Source organism: Chamaea fasciata, unplaced genomic scaffold (genome assembly GCF_029207755.1).
Source record: "Chamaea fasciata isolate MVZ Bird 193981 ecotype frontalis unplaced genomic scaffold, bChaFas1.0.hap1 SCAF_19, whole genome shotgun sequence".
Lineage (NCBI taxonomy): Eukaryota > Metazoa > Chordata > Aves > Passeriformes > Sylviidae > Chamaea > Chamaea fasciata.
The window spans coordinates 8,250,139-8,269,181 of record NW_027094104.1 but is presented as its reverse complement, the minus strand read 5'-3'; the positions used below and the strand labels follow the sequence as shown (position 1 = coordinate 8,269,181).

At 45.0% G+C, this 19,043-nt stretch overlaps 1 protein-coding gene across 1 annotated transcript in view; it reads right to left on the bottom strand.

Moving 5' to 3' along the window:
• Positions 1-953: 953 nt before the first annotated feature.
• The window catches only part of SEC14L1 (SEC14 like lipid binding 1), a 41,484-nt gene continuing 23,394 nt past the window's right edge, over positions 954-19,043 (bottom strand). The window contains exons 3-16 of the mRNA XM_066200373.1: positions 18,374-18,523; positions 18,153-18,284; positions 15,987-16,115; positions 15,504-15,738; positions 14,718-14,827; positions 13,829-14,018; positions 10,716-10,804; positions 9,855-9,925; positions 8,158-8,329; positions 7,733-7,867; positions 6,020-6,154; positions 5,294-5,545; positions 4,113-4,291; positions 954-3,612 (exon numbers count right to left, since the gene is read on the bottom strand). Of these exons, the coding sequence (XP_066056470.1) occupies positions 3,507-3,612; positions 4,113-4,291; positions 5,294-5,545; positions 6,020-6,154; positions 7,733-7,867; positions 8,158-8,329; positions 9,855-9,925; positions 10,716-10,804; positions 13,829-14,018; positions 14,718-14,827; positions 15,504-15,738; positions 15,987-16,115; positions 18,153-18,284; positions 18,374-18,523 (2,085 nt within the window). The 3' untranslated portion in view covers positions 954-3,506. The remainder of the gene's footprint in view (positions 3,613-4,112; positions 4,292-5,293; positions 5,546-6,019; positions 6,155-7,732; positions 7,868-8,157; positions 8,330-9,854; positions 9,926-10,715; positions 10,805-13,828; positions 14,019-14,717; positions 14,828-15,503; positions 15,739-15,986; positions 16,116-18,152; positions 18,285-18,373; positions 18,524-19,043) is intronic.

Here is a 19,043-nt window from a genome sequence, read left to right as displayed (position 1 = left end):
GAGCCGGGGGCAGCTCCTGCTCCTGCGGGAGAGACTCGGGAATGGCAGTTCAGGATCCTTCACTGGGAATTGACAGGCTCGCTGGCAAGCCGAGGTTGCAATTGTAGAGACTTGCACAACAGGGAGCCCTCAGCTTTGTGGGGAGGCAGGGGATGCTGGTGGGGAAGAAGAACAGGTGAAATTTCTTCCAGGAATTTTGCTATGTCTCATAAAAATCCACATTAAAAAAAAAAAAAACCCAAAAAAAACAAACAAAACCAAACAAACCTCAACCACACACTTCAACCAGACTGATGCCTCTCCCAGAGGAGCTGTTTGATGCAGCCCTGGCCTGCACCATTATCACCTGCCCAGCTCAAGCAGGGGCTGAGGCTCGGGTTTATTTAATTCCCATTTCAGAGAGGGGCACTGGCCACAAAGGCAGCTCCCCCACGTCTCCCACGTCTGACTAGCCAAGCCACCTCCTTGCACAACAGCTTCTCAAGGACTGCTGCACTCAGCAAGGTCCTGAGCAGCAGAGAGCCGGTCCATTATTATGTGCTGGCATAGAAATATTGGCCACATGTTAAAGCTTGAAGTAGGTCAGGCAGCCATCTGGTCCTGCTGACAGACCTCCACGACCATGGTTGAAGATTCTCATTTAGAGAAACTTCACAGCTTGGACCAAATTTGAAAGACCCACCAGAAACAAGTTGCAGCCTCTGCTCCAGGAGTTAGAAAACCCACAGTTTGATGTTTATTGGCTCCTGTTTTAAAATAGCTGAAGCTTAGTCTACTTCTCCTAATTAAAACCCATCATTTCCTGAGTGTGACTGTCTCAGCCTCCTGCCTGAGGTGTCAGTGGTGGGGGAAGCCAGAGCCCCTCCCTCACCCAGCACTGGCAGACCTGAATCCAGCACATAAAATAACCTGGAAGCTTTGCAGCAGATGAATGAAATAAAGACACTGCCCCCTTTTTTTTTTTTTTTTCCAAACAGTTCACATTTATTGATAACAATAAAAAAATCTTTTAAAGACTATCTGTATTTTATTACCAAGAATGAGGTATTATGTATACAAAACATTTACAGATTTCGATATGCAGTTCATGAGGAGGGAGAGGGAAGTGAAGGACACTGTTAACAGGAAAGGTGCCAACAGAAGAGTCACTGAGAGAAGGGAGAGCAGTATCACACAAAGAGAGACCAGGGTATGGGAAATTAATTAGACTGCAGTGATCAAGTCATATTGCCACAGCACTTTGCTCAGAGGAAGATTAACTCTTGTTTTTCTGGAATTTTATCCCCCCGGCTGTCTGTGCTGTCATGTGCTTTGAGCTCTAAAAGGTGTGTTAAGATCAACAGCAGGAAAAACTCAAAGTGCCACTTTTGAGCCAGCTCAAGTGAAAAACAGAAAAGATAGATCTTCAGACTTGAAAAGGGACTGCAACTCAAAAAGGTCTACAAAGCCAGACACCTGGACAGATGTGGAGTGTTGAATGGAGCAGATTCTTTACAGTTGTCAGCAAAATCGCCATCTGAGAGAGAGAGAGAGAGAGAGAGAGAAAGGGACCATCTTCAGCCCTTACAGCCTGGTGAATGGGAAGAAATGCCATGAGTGTCAGCAGGTGAACCTCACTGTGCTCCAGCTGCACTCCCTGTGCTGGGAATCCTGGCTCCTGATGTCAGGAATTCAGGCAGAGCTCAGTAAGCAGCCCCCGAGCCACGGTCTGTGCAGACACTGGGTGGGAGCTGTGTGACACCAAAGCAGTGACCTGTGTCACTCTGGCAGCCTAAACAACAGCCTAACCTCCACCTTCAGCTTCTCAGCCCTAAAAGAGCTCCAGAACAGATCATTTTGGTTCAGTTTAAGGAGGTTGGTCTCTAAACACCTGTTACTAAAATATCTTGTCAGCTCTGCCACGTGCCACAGCCAGAACGGGGCTGTAGCAGAGCTGCTGTCAGGGTCTGGCACCTGCCTCTCCAGAGCTCTGCAGGCATAAAAAAGCTTCACACCGAGTTCAGAACCAGCTTTCCTCAGGCAGGGGATCCAGAATCTCCAGTGAGTTCTGCTTTCCAAGTGCAACACCTCTGTAAGCTCCTCCACCACTTACCTGAGCCAGACCCTATCCCACTGCCTAGCAGGGACTGCAGCCAGCACAGAAGCTCCTTGTGCCTGCGTGGACAATTTAGCTCTACCAAGGGTAAGGAAAGATCAAAGGTCTAACTGTGCAAATCCTGCTGCATTTCAGACCAAAATCTTCTCTGCTCCACTGCTAGGTGTGGTCTGTATCTGCCTGACAGTTCAGTCTCTGGAGCCTTTTGCTGTGCATAGAGAGAGGGCTCGGGAAGGAAGAACACTTAAACAGAGTTCAGCAAGGGTCCAACCTGGGCCTGGCAAACAGGGACAGAATCCCAAATGGCAGATCACCTCTGGCAGTGGCAGTAGTGAAAATGGAGAAAATCCTTAGAGTATCTTCTCATACATACTCAGAGGGAAGATCCCTGTGCTCCCTGCCCACACAAAGGCTGACCAGAACTGAGGTGCTCTATTTCTGCCAGGCACAGGGAAGGACAGGAGGCCCCAGGGAGGGAGAAGTGCTCAGGAAGGATGGAAGCCACACCTCCTTCAGACTGGTTTAAGAAGCAAGCTGAAGCTCTGCATAAATTCCTGACAAGAAGAGAATCTCAGTCAAATCCATTTGCTTGGAATGCACTGAGGAAGCAGAGTGAAGCTGCAGCACAGAGCTGGGAACAAAAGCTCAGGGCAGCCCTGGATGAGCCCAGAGTGACACAGTGAGGGAGAGCCTGCTCTCTGCCTCTCTCTCCGCAATGCTCCACACGCAAATCCAAGGAAAGAACAAATTGCTTTAACCCAGCAAGACCCAGAGCTCAATTTCCCCAGAAATGTGCTCATACAAAAGGTATATTCAGTGTTACAGCCTGGCCACAGCTCTGTGGGCATGCTTTGAAAAAAATGGACTCACAAAGTCAAGTATCCAGCAACTGCTGTTCTTTGTCTTGGACATCATTAGTGGCAAGGGGAGAACAGTTTGCAGCACTGGAAGATCACAGGGGATTTCTCAGGATGGCAAGGAATGTCCTGACAGGAGACTTGCAGTTGATCCCTAATGCACTACGGAGCATTTTTGGTAGGGTTTTTCTTTTTTGCTTTTTAACATCTACACAGTTAAAAAAAAAAAAAAATCGTTCTTAACTGATGCACTGGTTGTTTTTCCTTTTCAGTAAGAGCCCTTGTGTTCAGAGTTAAGATTTGTGCAAGCCCACTTGCAAAAATATTTATGGCTGAGTTAGGAAAAAGGGTTAAAGTTAAGAGACAAGCTGTTGGATCTAACAAAGACCAAAACCACTAAGTGTAAAATTCAAACAGCTACTTTACTATCTATAAAAGGGTTTTTTGGGGTGGGTTTTTTTGCACAATTGCCAGTTGAATATGCTGTATTGCAGTCAGCTGCCACGGGCGAGGGTCCAGCCATCACATCCATTTGCTTTTCAGCTGTTGTGGCACTACCTGGAAATCATGGAGCTGGAATGGGACTGGCTAGAGGAGGTGGTGGCAGCACTGAGCTGGGAGAACCCACTGTGGCTTGATTCAAGGCTGGTCATAGATCCCCTGCAGAAAAAAAAGCAGTTTTAAGCTTCAGAACACACAAAGATTTTGATTTCTTCTCAGTATCTATACCGTATTTTTTTGCACACTGATTAAAAAGCAAGTAACAGCTTTGGTGCAGATACTCAAAAGCTTTTCTGTCTCACCACATAAAGTAATGAGGACACTGCACCTCTTTCAAAAACAAGATGCTGTCCAAAGAGACAGAGATTTCATTTCAGTCAAGTTTATCCACTGACAGAAAATGAAATTCAACAACAGGAATTTGAATTGCACTCCCTTCTACAGAACAACCGGCCAAGCCCAAGAAGCTCTTAAAGCAGAGCCAAGTGACCAGTGATATTACCAGGAGAGAACTAATCAACCCCTTTTATGCACTACTTGCCCTCAGTGCAACTTTTTAAGGCCTTCACAATTTAGTTGTATTTAAGTGCAGTTGACATTGACTTGATCATCCAAACAATCAGAAAGGTTTGACATTGGCTGCCCATGGCCAGACATACCTGAAATCTTCAGATCCTATCACTTCTGTATAGTACATCACTTTACATTTGTGAGAGGACACCTGTAGAGATGCCAGCACATCATCCACACGAGGCAGGTTGGTTGTAGCACAGGCAGGCATGCTGTGGAATTTCCACTGTAAAATGTAGAAGCCAGGCCACCTGGTCACATGGGAGCCCTGCAAGCAGATACAAAAAAACCTAAAAATTAACTTGGTTAAACAGAGATTTGTAGGCTTGACATTTCTTTTCTGAGTTCAGAAGTGCCCACATGCCCAGAATTTTTGCCCAGTGTCAATATTTCAGCTCCTCAGGCAAATGGCAGTGCTGTGAGACTCTCCCCACACAACATCCTTATCAAATCTGGGATGGAACACCAGCAGTTCCCCCAGCTTTTCAAAAGTGTTGAGGGGCTAGGATTTAATATGCTGAAAGGACAAGTTCTGCTTTTAAACAATATCCATTTTTCCATTTTTTTTCTCATTCACAGCTGTCCTGTGAGACCATGAAAAGAGCAGTCAAGGCTTCTGCCTCACAGTTCAAGAGTTCACTGTCCATATTTCCAGTTTAACACTTCCATCTTGGTGACTTAAGGAGCTGCTTTTTCAGAGGCTGTTTGACTCCTTTCCAGTCAACAGGAACAGCAGTGGCAGTGTGTGACTATAACCATGCTGCATGTTATATCAAACTTGGAATTAAAGGACAGGTTTGTAAATGGCATAAAAAACCCCTTCAGGAGCTTTGGCCATCAGGAGCTCTTACACTGCCCATTAGAGGGCAAACACACAGAAGCTCAGACTTGATTTCCAGCCTTCTCTTATTACTGACAGCAGGCACTGTGATATTCCTCAAACACAGAATATTTGCTACAGTAAATAACTGTCAGAATTACAGCACAAAGCATGATTTTTACTTTCTGGGCGTGCATTTTAGGTGGCCTCACCATGTTCCATGCTGATCCATCTCAGTCACTGGGGACTGATGCAACTTCCCCTCCCAGCAGATCCCATGTAAATCCCATCCCTGCTCCCCTGCAGCAGCCAGCCTGGAACAGCAGCTGAAATGCTGGCCAAAAGCAAGCAGGCAGCCCAGCACTGAGTCACCACTCAGTCGTCAGTGCTGTGAGTAAGAACAGGCAGCTTGGGCTCCCTCTGCCCCCGCAGAGGCTCTGCCTGCCTCACCTGCACACTCTCCCCTTCTTTGCAGATCAGGGGAGACTCCACCATGCTGTAGTCACGCCCCAGCTGCCAGACTTTGTCTATCAACTGGACGTTGTTGCCACCAGGAGATGTAATACTGTGAGCTCCCAGAGAGTCCTTTTTGGGAGGCTGTGGGGCTCTTTTGGAGTGGAAGATGTTAAAAACAATGTCGCCCTTGCACACATCAAAATCCCACGTGATCACAGACGAGGCGTCCACAATCTGGATGAGAACCTGAGACAGGAAGGACACATTAGACAACAGCAATCTGCTCAGTAAAGGCAAACTCCTACAGGAAAAAAAGACAAGGACAGAGCTTTTTTTGTTGCTGGGTTTAGTTTCTACTATTAAAAAGGCATTTTAATAGTAAAAAAAAGGCATTGCAGATATAAATTCCCCAACCTGATGGGGTGTCTATTCTAACACAAGACTTTCAGAAGATTTCAAGCAGCTTCTGAGAATTTTGCTTGCTCTGCTTAGAAGAATAGGGCTTTGAATAGGATGAACACCAGTGATACCCCCTAAATGGCAACAAAATAACAGGAGGCACAATCACAAACTTCAGCTTCTAAAGCATCACCATGCACCAGCTCCAGAAGGTGGAAGCACAGGAACTAAATAAACAAGCAATAAACCATTCCTAGGCCAAGAGACCAAGGAGCAGAGGGCTGAGATGAAAATGAAAACAAAGGGCAGCTGGAGCTGTACCTCATGTGGAGCTCCTTTGAAGACACTTGCAGACTGGTAGATTGTTTCAGTCCAGAGCTTGATGTCTTCATTTTCCAACTCTTCTGCTGTCCGGTAGAGGGACTTGGGAACCAGCCCACCCTCTGGTACTTCACACTAAAACCAAAAATAGTGTTAAAATTATCTCCTGTGATCACCCCATCATGTTCTCTGCCTTCCAGCTTCAGAAACAAGCATTCAGCAATGCTCTGCAGAAAGGAACAGTCTGAAAGCAATTTGATAGCTTGTACATGATACATATGTAATTCTTTTTACAATGATCTGGGTGAGGCGGTTGCAGAACTGCACACAGGGGGAGCAGGTCTTGTGCATACATAACAGGAGCACCCCAGAAAGGGACTGTGCAAAGGCTGTAATTACCATTTACACCACCTTACACTGAAGAACGATGGGAAGCAATTCAGAATCCTGAGGGAAGTGGCAAGAGTGACTAAGTCTGAAAATTAGAATTACAGAGACCTGAAAGAACAAGGGTAGCTAAATTTAAGGATGGATAGTGAGGAGATACAGAAAGTTTCCAAGCAGGTAAAAGGACACTGCAGCCAGGAAAGTTAACAGTTTTGAAGTTACAGCTGTCTGACAGCTCAGTACTGGAAGTGATTACACAACTTCCCTAAGCAAACTTCTGTTTTAGGAAGCCTGTAGCAATGAAGTTGACAACAGGTTCTACAGAAGTGTCTGGGAAAATAGAAGTGCTGGTAACTGAATTACAACAGAGAATTGAAAAGATCTCAGGGAAGTAATTTTTGTTCAAATACTCAGAAGTAAAGAAGAAGAGAGAGACTGCCACTGGCTGTCACTGGCAGGAAGTATTGTAGCAATTTGCTTTCTGGTAACATTCACTTTTGCTTACTTAAGCAGTGGATTTTGCCAGCTTTAAGCTCCAAATCAGATAACACTGAAAGCTACTGCTGCAACAAAAAAAACAGCTCACTGGAGATAAACACATGCTGTACTCCAACACATCTAACTGTACTTCATCATCATTCGAGACTCTGTTGGAACTGACACAGATGAATTTTCAAGACTAGAGAGTGTACAGGGGCTGAAAACACACCCAGGCTGTGTTATCAAAAGCATTACAGATGAAACAAACTTTACATTATCAGTGAGATGTTAAAATGCCAGATCCAACTGACACCCAAGGTCCAGGCAGGAAACAACTACCAAGGCACGTGACAAGGGACTGAGAAATTACAGTGTCCTGCAGTAAAACCACTTTTCTGGTTTGTTGAGGGTAACTGCAGACTCTCTGTGGGGGGACTGGGCTGTTTGCTGAGCCCTGTTAGCAGATGTGCCACAGATGTGCCACATGTCCCTCAGGCTTCTTATGGGATCAGTTTTTTAGGTGAGACAGACTCTCTGGATCAGCTGATGGTGACAGCTCTTGCTCAGAGCTCTCCTACCATGTTTGCCTGAACTTTCCAGGGAACAGACTATGGCTTTTAGCTGTGCTTGGCTGTTTTGATAAGGTATTTGATACTCTTCAAGAGAAGCAGTGTACTGTTCTTTTTAAAGTGGATCCAGAAAACAGCACTGAGCCTGGAATCCTACACCACAGCCCCCACCTCCAAACTACACCAAGAATCACTCTGTGCTTCTTTGCTTAGAGGAGAGGGAAAAATTAAAAAAAAACACAAATAAGTTGCTATATGCAATAGTTTATATTCATACCATGCACTCTCCACCAAGGAAATCAGGGATAATTTCTTTATCGATGTAATCCAGCAGTCCCCCAGGACCCTGGTAGTCATTCCCAGCATAAATAAGGAATTTCTTCCTAGTGTTGTCATCAATGAATGGACTAACCTACAAAGAAAGAAAAACAGAACAGATCAGGCCCTCACGTTTTTCTCAAGTCAATTTACATTGTTTTCAAGTCAATTTTGAAGGAATCAGTTTAGATCACACTGACTGTTGCCATCCTGGTTGTGCAAAGTCCACACCACAAAGAAGCCAAATCAACCAACAGTGTAATCAGGTTCTCAGGTGGTGTTTTATACAGGAACCCTGTATAAAGGACATGCTTCCAAATGACCTGATCTCAAATGCTTTTACAGACTGAGAGAACTGAGGAACACCTTGGACTGCACACATACCAGCGTCCAGAGAACTGGGAATACTCGAGGTGCTCTTAGGATGAGTAGACGGCCCAAGGTCTCAGGGTAATTAGCTTCAACCACCTCGATGATTCTCAGCAAGGCCTTGACACCAGGTCTCCATAAATGCCTCATGTTCAAGCCTTCCAGATCTACTAGACACGTCCAAGAGCTGAATTTGAGAGAGACAAAAAGAAAAACAAAAATCTCAATAACATCAAAATTCTATTTGTTTATGCAAGTACCCAACACAGTGAAATGTGGAGCCCCTCTGCATGTTTTGGTTTCTTCTGCTTTACCTCCTTGCTTTGTGCAGCCTGTAAACACTGGAGTTTAAGGGGTGTGCAATGATCACTCTGCACACTCCCCCACAGACATTTTAGATTCCAGATAAAAGTTCAGTTCATATGAAGCCAAAAAAAATCCTGTCAACAGTCAGCCCAAACATTAAGCCATTGCTTTTACTGGGAGATCAATTAAGTGGCCACGCTGCTGCTCTGAAGCAATTTAACATTCACAGTGCAGATTTCCTAACACAGAGCACAATGGTGCCAATACACATCAAAGCTAATTCTGTTGTCAGATCTCAGTGAGGAAAGCCTTTTCTATAGGAAGAGATATGTTCTTAATACTAACTACTGAGCTGCAGCATGTGTTTCAGTTTCTTTCCAAGCTCAGGTCTCGGCCTGGGCAGGAATTCAAGATTTACAGCTGTGCTGCACCAGCCAGCAGCCATTACATTATGCATAAGGCTTCTATGAAACACCAAACCCTTCTTTGTTTCACTTTAAATGTTTAATATGCAGCCCTTTGGGATTATGGCTACAAATGAAGATCCAGCAGGCAGCACCATTCCACTGTTACACATGAGACCTCTCCCTTGGATTTGACCTCGCTCAGAGAGGTCAGGCAGGAAGTTCTGTAACAGGGAAAGGATAAGCAGAGGCACACCCCACATCTCTGGACCTTACAGATTAGGGGAAGGAGGAGGAAACTGGAGACAGTCCAAGAAACATGGCATCTTTTCAGGGCTGGTTCTGCCTTCACTCCACGCCCTTAAATCCATTTTGCAGTTACCACTTTCACAGGTGACCCCTACAATGACTTAAAGATGGGCTAGCAAACCACTTTCGACTGAACTTCACATGAAGTCATGCCAGAACCTGGAAAACTAGACGCCAGGTTCCACAGGAGCCTCATGACCTCACCTTGGATCAACAGCTGAGTGGCCACACATAATAAATGGAGAATGCAAAGCAGAACTGAGCGTAATGAGTCTTGGAGTGGACTATGGATGAACAAGCGACATGGGAGCCACACCTTAAACTACTGGAAATGTTACTCATAATACTATCATGGCCTGATTTTTTGGCAGCCCGCACCCACTGCCTGTAAAATCCAACCCCCAAAGAGATTTGGGAGTTAGGCTGCACTGCTCTGCAGATATCCAGCAGTAGAAGGGAGCAGAAGAGAAACAGCCCTAACAGAACCATTTTGAGCACAAGACCAAGGCTGCTGGGGCAGGCTTTGTGGGTCCCTCAGGCTTCCCCAGGCACATTCCCTCTAGCCCCACTAACTGGGGAGGCTCTTAATTAACTGTATGATTGTACCTGCATATGAGACACAGCTTGTTCCACTGCCTGACATCCCTCCCCACGCCCCATGAAAGCAGCTAATTCCCACAGAGCAGACTTTACCTTATGGGCCTGCCAAATACTTTTGTATTCTCCTCACATCGCCTCAGCCCTTCTTCATTTATTGAAAGAACCTGCACAAGAAAGAGTGGGGTTCAGAAAAGACAGTCTCAAACTCAGTAGGTGGGATAAAGAAAATATGTTTATATCCAAAGGCTAATTGAAACTACAAGATCAAACCAACATAAACTTTTCCCCCTGCCAAAGAATGAACTAGAAATCACAATTACCCTTAATTACTCAGAAAGTAAAGCCCCTTTTGAAAACCCGGAAAGAAACCTTGAAACAGAATTAGGGCAAGCAAACAAAAGTTAGTGTCTGCTGGGAAATGCCAAGAGAAAAATAAAATCCAGTCCCTGTTTTTAATAGTCACTATGGCTACTCCTGTCATTACTAAGAGTCAAAAAAAGTTAGTGCAAACCTGGAATTCTGCCAGCTTTCTGCTTGGAAGCTGAGCAGATCCACAGTAACAGTCTGAGTGATGTCTTTAGAGAAAGCAGAACTACAGGCAAGCACTTCTTTAAAATTACATGATTCTTATCCTTGGAGTGCAGGCTTGACAAAATCCTGAGCGTGGCATCTTCTCTTCTGCACAAGAGCAGAGGCTGGAGCGTGAGGCCCTGCACAAGTGCAGAAGAATCTATGCAAATGCCAATCAATAACCACGGCAGAGCTGCCAGGAGCTCTGCCTTTCCATCAGCCTGCAGAACGCACCAGGAACAGCTACCAGGGGCTTTCAGATGTGCTCCAACCAAAAACTGATGGCCAGAGAGCCCATCAGAACGCCCTGAGGGGTGGCTGCTGTGGCAGAGGGGCGTCCTGAATGAACACCCGCTGTTGTTAGGAGCTGTCCGGAACACTCACGTAGCGCAGCAAGGCCTCCTCCCCCAGCGCTCGCACCAGGCCCTTGGTGTCCATCTGGCCCAGCCTCAGCACGTACAGCGGGCGCCCGTCTGCACAGAGACACAAACCACACAGCAAGGGGCATTTCAGAGAGCTGCTTCGAAAACTTTCAGATGGAAACAAACCATAACAGTTAAACCTCCCCTGCAAGAGGAAGAATCAAGAGCAGATGGCAACGTAAACATCACTCTGTGCAGCCACGCCAACAGACTACCTGTAAACGAGCTGCAAAAATGGAGATATCCTGATTCAGAAATAGCTCCCTGACCTTCATGGAAAGTTCAAAGGACTGTGAGTACATCAGTACACTCCAGACCTTGGTATACACAATTAATGACACAGACTATTCTTAGCTTCCAGGACAGCTCAGGTACAGCAATGAACTGAAGCTTTTCCTGTAACTGCAGAGCTGCAAGGGAAGGCTGTGAGGTTTTTATCACACGTGATGCAATAGTGCTCTGGAGAGTTTACAGCAACCTTTCTGGAAAAACAGCCATCCTGACATCTGGGAATTAATGAAACCAAGTGTTAACCCAGAGCCTGCCCTCTGCAGAGTCTGCTGGATGGAGCCACACTCCAGCTCTGTCACTGCACACTGCGCAGGACTGGCACACAGCCCTGCTAAGGCAGGTTAAGCCTGGTGAGAACAGACCCTGCTCCAGAGACCAGCTTCAGCTGGACCCTCTGCATCAGAGCCCTGCCTTTCCACGGACAGCCTGCACACTGGGGCAGCCTGACACTGGCAGGATACTCAGGCATTAAGGTGAATTACTGTGTTGGCTGAAATTGAGAATCAAAGTTTGCATTTCTGGCTCTTAGTTGAACAAAACAGCTCCCAGGCTCCTCCTAAAGCTGTGATGCACTTGTTAGGCTTTGCTTCATCTATTCTAAACAATCACCAGCTTATAAAAGTGAGTATGTTAGCATACAATATAAAAAGAAGAAAGGAAGCTTTCTACATAAAAATCTCCCTCAAGTCTTGTTGTCTGTGCAGTTTCACTCCCCTCCAACAGCTGCAAGAGAGGTTATCAAATTATCAAAGTCCTTTGGGACATAAGGAGAGAAACTGTAACAAACACACTATAAAAAAAAAAAACAACAAACAACCAAAACTGCAGAGTCAAGGCAAGTTATTTATTTGGCAAAGACACTGCCCCCATGGAAGTTCACAGTGGTTTATGTTTTATCAGGTGGACTAAAAGAAAATGTTGTTTTAATATCGACACACAGTTATCTTGGAATGTCGTGTTTAGCTTTTGAAACACTAAACAAAAACTGCTATTAAGCTTCATAGCAGGTCTCCCTCCCTCACACATATGCCTCCAAACCCAAACTAATAGCTCAGTTAACCCTGGTCCACCCAAATGACACTGAAGGAGAGTCTCAGCTTGACAGTGCTTTGTTATCACCGTACAATTTATATTCCATTAGAGTTTTGTGGATTTAAAAAGGCATTAGATTGAAGCATTCCTGTCAAAATAAAAGCCATTCAGATGTATAGAAATCTGTGCTAATTGCAAGCCAAAATAATTACTTCTTTTCTTTAGCACAGATAGCTCATTCTAGACAACACACTTCATTATCACTGCTGCCTTTGCTGTAGCACTAAAAGCCACACAGCATTCAGCCAGCTTAAGTTTGGCACATTTAGCATATGTAGGAGGAAAGGAGCAATACTAGAAAAGAAGACTTAAAAAAGAACCTACCACTGTAAAGTTTTAAATTATAGAGAAGTGCTCAGCTCTGAAATGGTGTTTCCATTATTGACAAAGCCACGCTTTACTCGTGGGCATGCTGCAAGAGAGATCAAAGGAACTGCAGGGGAAGGGAGGGGGCATGAAGTTCACCACAAGACTGCAGAACTTCTCAGAAGAACATTAAACAAGCCTTTGATGCATTCTGCACCTTTCTGCTCACTGGCAGGACCCAGTTGTGTGCTATTGACAGAGGAAGTCTTTGCAAAGGACAGGCAAGGAACAGGCTGAAAGGGAGAACTTATTAACAGGTCTTTTTCCCTACAATCTTTACAAGCACATTCTCATTTTCCATTCTCTCAGTTTGAGGTCTGTCAAACCCAGAGCAGCAGGGAAGAGCCATTCAAGCTCTGCGATTAAGCTTCTGCTGCATCCTCCCTGTCTCCTGGCCACTACTGCTGACAGCATCCTGCCCTGTTTCATATGCTGCTTGAAAAAGTAAGAGCTGAGCAGAAACAATGGTGCCTGGTGGGAAAAGACTCAATCAGAGCACAGATCGCTCACAGTAAGAGATCATTTCCTTATCTAAAGAGCCCAGCTTGCCTCAAGCCACAAATTCCAACATGTTTCATTTCTATGTATGTATTAGCACGAGATCAGTGCACGATAAAGCAGAGGGACAGGGGACTGTGTCAGGCTGTGGCTCACAGCACAAAGGGAATTCAGCCAAAGCTGCTTCTCTTCTTAAACAAACCTGCTCTATTTGATGTTTTTGCAACATTCCACTTCTCATCATTAAGCTGACTGTAATGCCAAATAAATATTCATTTATGCCATCAGCAGACTTATGCAACATCAGAAATAAATTGATTACAAAGATATTCTTATTTACAAACACCTTTTAATCACTGAAAGAGCACACTCAGCATTTGCCTGACACCCTTCTAAGCATCTCCGAGTACTATGGAAGTGCAATTAATCACTTTTTTTAAGCTCCTGGCAAAGCAAATTTAAGGATGTCAGTATTAGTCAGGAAGACTCTGATCCAGAACTCTGCCTCCAGCAGCTAAGGGCTGCCAAAGGCACTGAACAGGCTGCCCAGAGAAGCTCTAGAAGCCCCTGGAAGTGTTCAAGGCCAGGTTCGACAGGGCTCTGAGCAACTTGGTCTAGTGGAAGGTGTACCTGCCCATGGCAGGGAGATGGAACAAGATTATTTTAAATTCCCTTTCAACCCAAAACATTCTATCAGTTTAAGTGTCTTTAGTACATAACAACTGAGAAGTTCTCAACGGCCACCTCTAGTTAACAGAGGGACAACTATCACCTTTGATTCAAAAGGTAAAAATGCTGTTCAGTGCACATTTTGTACTGAAACCATACCTTTGTCATGGTGATGCCAGCCTCCTGCATAGTAATCCTGGAGCACTTGGGGAGGATTCCAGGTGTCCAGAATATAATCCACCTGGTGCTGCTTACGCCACGTCAGGGACTGGCAAAGGATCTCTCTTGCTTTGTCGATGTTGAAGTCCCGGGCACGCAGGAATCTTAAAATGTGCTCATCCTTTGGGATCTATTAACAAAACCAAACCCAATTCTGTATTCAAGGTTTGAAACAAGAACAGAAACCCAAACAATAGAAACTGAAAAATGTGCAGCCCTGCACCAACTCAAGAGGAGTTACTCAAGAAAATCAGCCTTTGTTTGAAACAAAATCATGAGCCCTGTCAGGCACTCCAGCTACCTTCATAAGGGATATAAAAACTTCATGAACTCTAATGCAATCATTTCCACCTGTATGACCATACCAAGCCAGTCCAATTTAAATAAATCCGGACAAGACCGTGTTTTATTTTAAAGTTAGAGGAAGCTGAGACACATATGCAAATCAAAAGGCCCTGGAAAAACCCCAGCCTTGCTATCAGTGCTGCACTGCTACCACTGTTTCAGTGTTTAAGACTGTGATGTTTGGCCAAAACAAACAAATGTAAAAATAAGGTCACTGTAGAAACCAGGAAGACTTATAAATCTGGTGTTATTCCCCAGTGGCAGTTTAACTCACAGTCCGAGAGGCTTTCAGGCTAATTATTGAAGCACAAAGTCAGGTGGACAGTCACAATGAACTCCTCCTATTGCCACTGCTTAAATTTAAGTTTCGATCATGAAGAGCCGCTTAGCAGAAAGAGCCAGCCCCAGGAGGTGTGGCAGGACGCCTCCTCAGGCCCACCTTGTGTCACACACCCTGAGGCAGGGGACAACCCCAGGAACTCACTTTGCCTTTGTGCGTCTCCTGGAGCCACTGCCGCAGGCGGATGAGGCAGCTCTCCTGCATCGGGGTCAGGTCCCCCAGGTACCTCTTGATGTAGTCTGCATCCAACTTATCTAAAAAGAGATTGCAGGTGATCAGAGTGGTCCTGACCTAGGCCAAGCACCAAGTGATCTGGTTTGCTGCTGTCTCAAAGTGGCCGCTGTGTTCAGCACAGTCAGGACTGAATAAATTTCCTTCAAATCAATGAAAAGATGAGCAAGGCAACAAACACAGTCATCTTCATGAAGAAGATAAAATTCTCCTTCTGCAGCTAAGGAAGGAATGAAAGCAGACGTTTGTAAAAGCATTTTGCCAGTATACTCAGATTCATCAATCCACAGCACCACTGGGCTTGCTGCTTCTAGAATTCCTTAGAGAAGCTTTGGTCTCCCAGTGCAAGAATTTTCCCAAATTCCCAGAAGACTGTGAGTAGGAAAGTTTCACCTGTTTTCTCCCCATCATTTCTACAGTGATACCCATCCCTGAATTTCAGGGTAAGAGCAGACTGTTCATTTGCAACTCAACGAACAGCAAAGAGTTTTTCTGCTCATACCTGGTTTCCACTCAAAGCCCAGCCCGTAACAGCTCAGCTCTGCCATGTGTCACTGCTTGGTGAGCCCAGACTTTAACACTGCATGTCACCAACTCAGGAGCCAGCGTGGAGCTCCTCAGCTGCCCAGGGGAAGCTGCCCAGTGCTGAGAGCCTCTCCAGTACAAAGTTTCCCAGTAACGCCCATCAGACCCCCATACCATCGGGCGTTCCAGCGGTGGGCTCCGAGGGGCTGCTGGAGGTGTTGAGGATCTCCTTGTTGCTCAAGCCCTCCTTTGTGGCAGACTCTGGGATATTAATGGCAGGTGACACTGGTCTCCTTGGGTGGGATGTGCTGCTCTCTGATTTACATGCAACAGGAGGAGTCCAGCGAGGGACAAAAGTTATTCCTTCTTCCTCCAGCTGTTTCAGGTAGTACTCTATTATTTCTTTTCCCTTCAAGAAAGAAAATTCACTTCAGCTGCTGAAAAACCCACACATTTAGACACAGAAAGGACTGGGCTGAAAATTAAGTGATCAGATCTCTAAAGATTTCACTTGAAACAGCCCTACACAGACACACTGCCCCAGGCCTTTAGCAAAGCAGCCCAGCTTTCTGAGCAGAGCAGCCTGTTACTTAGCAGCAGCCTCATTGTCTTTTGGTAACTTGGAGCCAGGCACATGCTTCCCAATTGCAGGCTCACCTTTTTAATATTGCTGGTGTATTGCTTCATGGCAATCTTTTCCACTGTGCTTTCAAAGCCAAAAAAAGATTTGATATCCAGACTTGCTGACTGTTCAAAACAGGTCCAATCTTCATTGTCAGGATGAACCTGCAAGTCAAAAGATCATTCAGCTCAGTTATCCATTTAGGGTTTGGTCCTCTCTCAAAATATTTGAAATGTTTCTTGTGTTACAGGTTCACACTGTCAAAAACATTCAAATGGAATTTGAGGTGTCTTTCTTCAGTTGGGAAGAGGCAACACCAAAGGACAAAAAGCTGAGAAGCTCTTCCATGGTCCCACAGTCCGTTTGGTTGTTTTTTGTCTTAACAAGAAAGGGGAAAGTGGAGAAATGCCAAGTGCACCAGGCAAGAGCCAGAGGACTGCACATTTCTACACTGCCTCAGTCTAGATAAGGGCTGGGACTGCAGGGTGTGTGTGGAACAGGGTAAAACTCCACAGGGATATCCAGAACTCTGCTGTGGCTGATAGCACAGGGCCAGCTCAGCCAGGCTGAGCCCTGCAGCAAGGGCAGGGGCAGCATGCCCAACGTGTTTCCAAGAGACAACCAAAACACTGTTCCCTCATTGACCTAGGAGGTACTTCAGCATTCTGTAGAATGAAAACTGTTTTAGTTTGTTCTCCCATGATAACGCCACAGACAGAAGGGCACACTCCTCACTCAGCTGACACCTTCCCTCTTAGCTTATCTCTTGTTTTACTGACATGATGCTGAAACAAGACTTTTAGTTGGACTCGATCTTAAAGGGCTTTTCCAACCTAAACAATTCTACAATTGATGCTGATACTATTACAAAAAGCTGTTTTTCAAACTCTCTTCAGCTAAAATAGATTTGTTCAAGAAATTTCTAGGCCGGGCTCTGAATTTGTCATTATAAAAACATCACAAAAGGCTGGATTTCTGAGCATGTAGCTGGCCAGATGCCTTAGGGTTCCCTTCCCCCTCAAAACATGCTAAATTTGGCTAAGAACAGGATCAACACTCTATAAGGAGACAGCTACAGAAAAAAAAAGAAACCTTTTCCCTTCATTTTCTGTTTCTGCATTAGGGAATGGGTGGTACAAGAATAGCTTGGTACAGCCTCAGTAAGTTCAACTCATAATAACAGCATTTAAGAATCTTCCTGTATTTTTATAAATTCAATTATAAGTTACCCTTAATAAAAATGAACTTTTAGGAACAATTTATTCTTCCATTAAAAACCTGGTTTTGTATTTACCTAATTTCTTGACTGAGTAGAGCAAATGGGCATAGAGGAGTACTGTGTTTTGTACATATTTACTTTTGTACATATTTATTATTTCTATACAGCATTTCCCCCATTTAAACAGAGCTTTCACATAAAAACTGCAGGTAAGTGGAGGAGTATTCTTAAATTCTTAAATTTACCCTAGAAGTTACAGCAGAAATAACTATAAAAAGATAAGATAATAGTGTCAAGTGGGTTTGGCACCCGGTGACCTTTTAACCACAGGTTAAACACAACAGAAAATGTTATGACCTAAAGAGAGTGCTACAATACAGATAAATCAGTCACATTTGTTAGCTCTGATCTGACCTTTAGCATCAATTTGAAGTTCTACTGCTACAGTACGTGCTGTAAGAGCCCATGAGGACGGGCTGAGCCATTCAGAAATAAACCATGACCAGAGCAGAGCAGCAGGCCTGCCACCAGACTCCCCTGCATCAACATTTGCACTGAAGACCAAGAAAAATGAAAAAAGGTTAAAGCATAGCTGACTCAGTGAACTTCTGCCTGAGCTGAGCAGAAGGCAAATCAGCTGAACTTTCCTCTGGCAGTTCTGTCAGGGTGTCATCAGCCTCACCAAGTCCCACACTGCTGCTACAAAGCACAGATTTGCCTAAACAGAGCTGTCAAACGCAGCAAATTATGTTGTGTTCTGCTCTCTGAGAAGATGCTCAAGCAAGAGGGTGCCAAACGTGTCTCAGTTCTTGAGGCAAGTGTGTTACATTTAACGCTAACAATTATCCCTCAGGGCCCTGCGTTGGTTATTTTTTCTTGCAAGGCAAAAGGCAGGAACAAGCCCAAGCTCTGTTTGAGTCCTGAGATCTGAACACTGCCTCAGCTCCATCTGCAGCCCCAGCAAAGGCCTGCTGTTACTCACTGTGTAGGAACAGTGCTCATTAATGATGACTCTGTTAGAGAAGGTTTCATTGTAGGCTTCTATATGCAGAGTCCTTTCTCGCCTGTTCAGAGAGTTCTTCTGGACAAAGTAGACGTAGTCCACTCCTGCAATCTGGGGAAGAGGGATAGATCCTGTTTAGGTACAGCATTCAGGTGAAGGGATATCCAGAAGTACAAACCAGGCACATCAAAGCTCATCACCTTTTTCAGCAGCCGTGGTGCATCGATGTCCAGCTTGCAGCGCCGCTCGATCACGTGGACGGCCCCGTCCTCACTCTTGTACTCGTTTACAGTGTCACTGGCTACAAACATGGGGATCAGAGGGCACGTGGGAAACCTTCTCTCATATGCCTGTCACGATGGAAAGAGAACAAACAGTCACCACCATTAATTCCTCAGGGTGTGCAGAGTTCCTGCACTGGCAGCACCAGCATTTGGAGGCTCGATGCCCTTCAGAGCTTCCCTGGAAGGGGCTGAGCCTTCCTGAATCCACATTACAGCTGAGAGAGTCACAATGCATTCCAAACAATCCATTTATTAATATGTTCCTTGCCGGTAAGGCAGTTTTTAAACCATGCAAAAGAATCCATTCCTCCCCTCCCTCTGAAAAGGAAGTTATTCATTCTGTACCATGACAACCCCGCTGATAACAGGAAAATCAGACCCTCCAGTTCTAAAATACCACAAGACAAAACAATTATGTCTTGGATTAAAAAAACCCACTTACTAATTACCGGTGTTTCACCAAGCTGTCTAGAGGGACTTCATACAGCTCCCCAAGGTCTAACAAAAACATTTCAAAAGCTATTTCTTAAGCTAATAGAGCTCTCAAGCTCCCTGGGCACAGAGTGTTCCTAATGATTTCACTGCA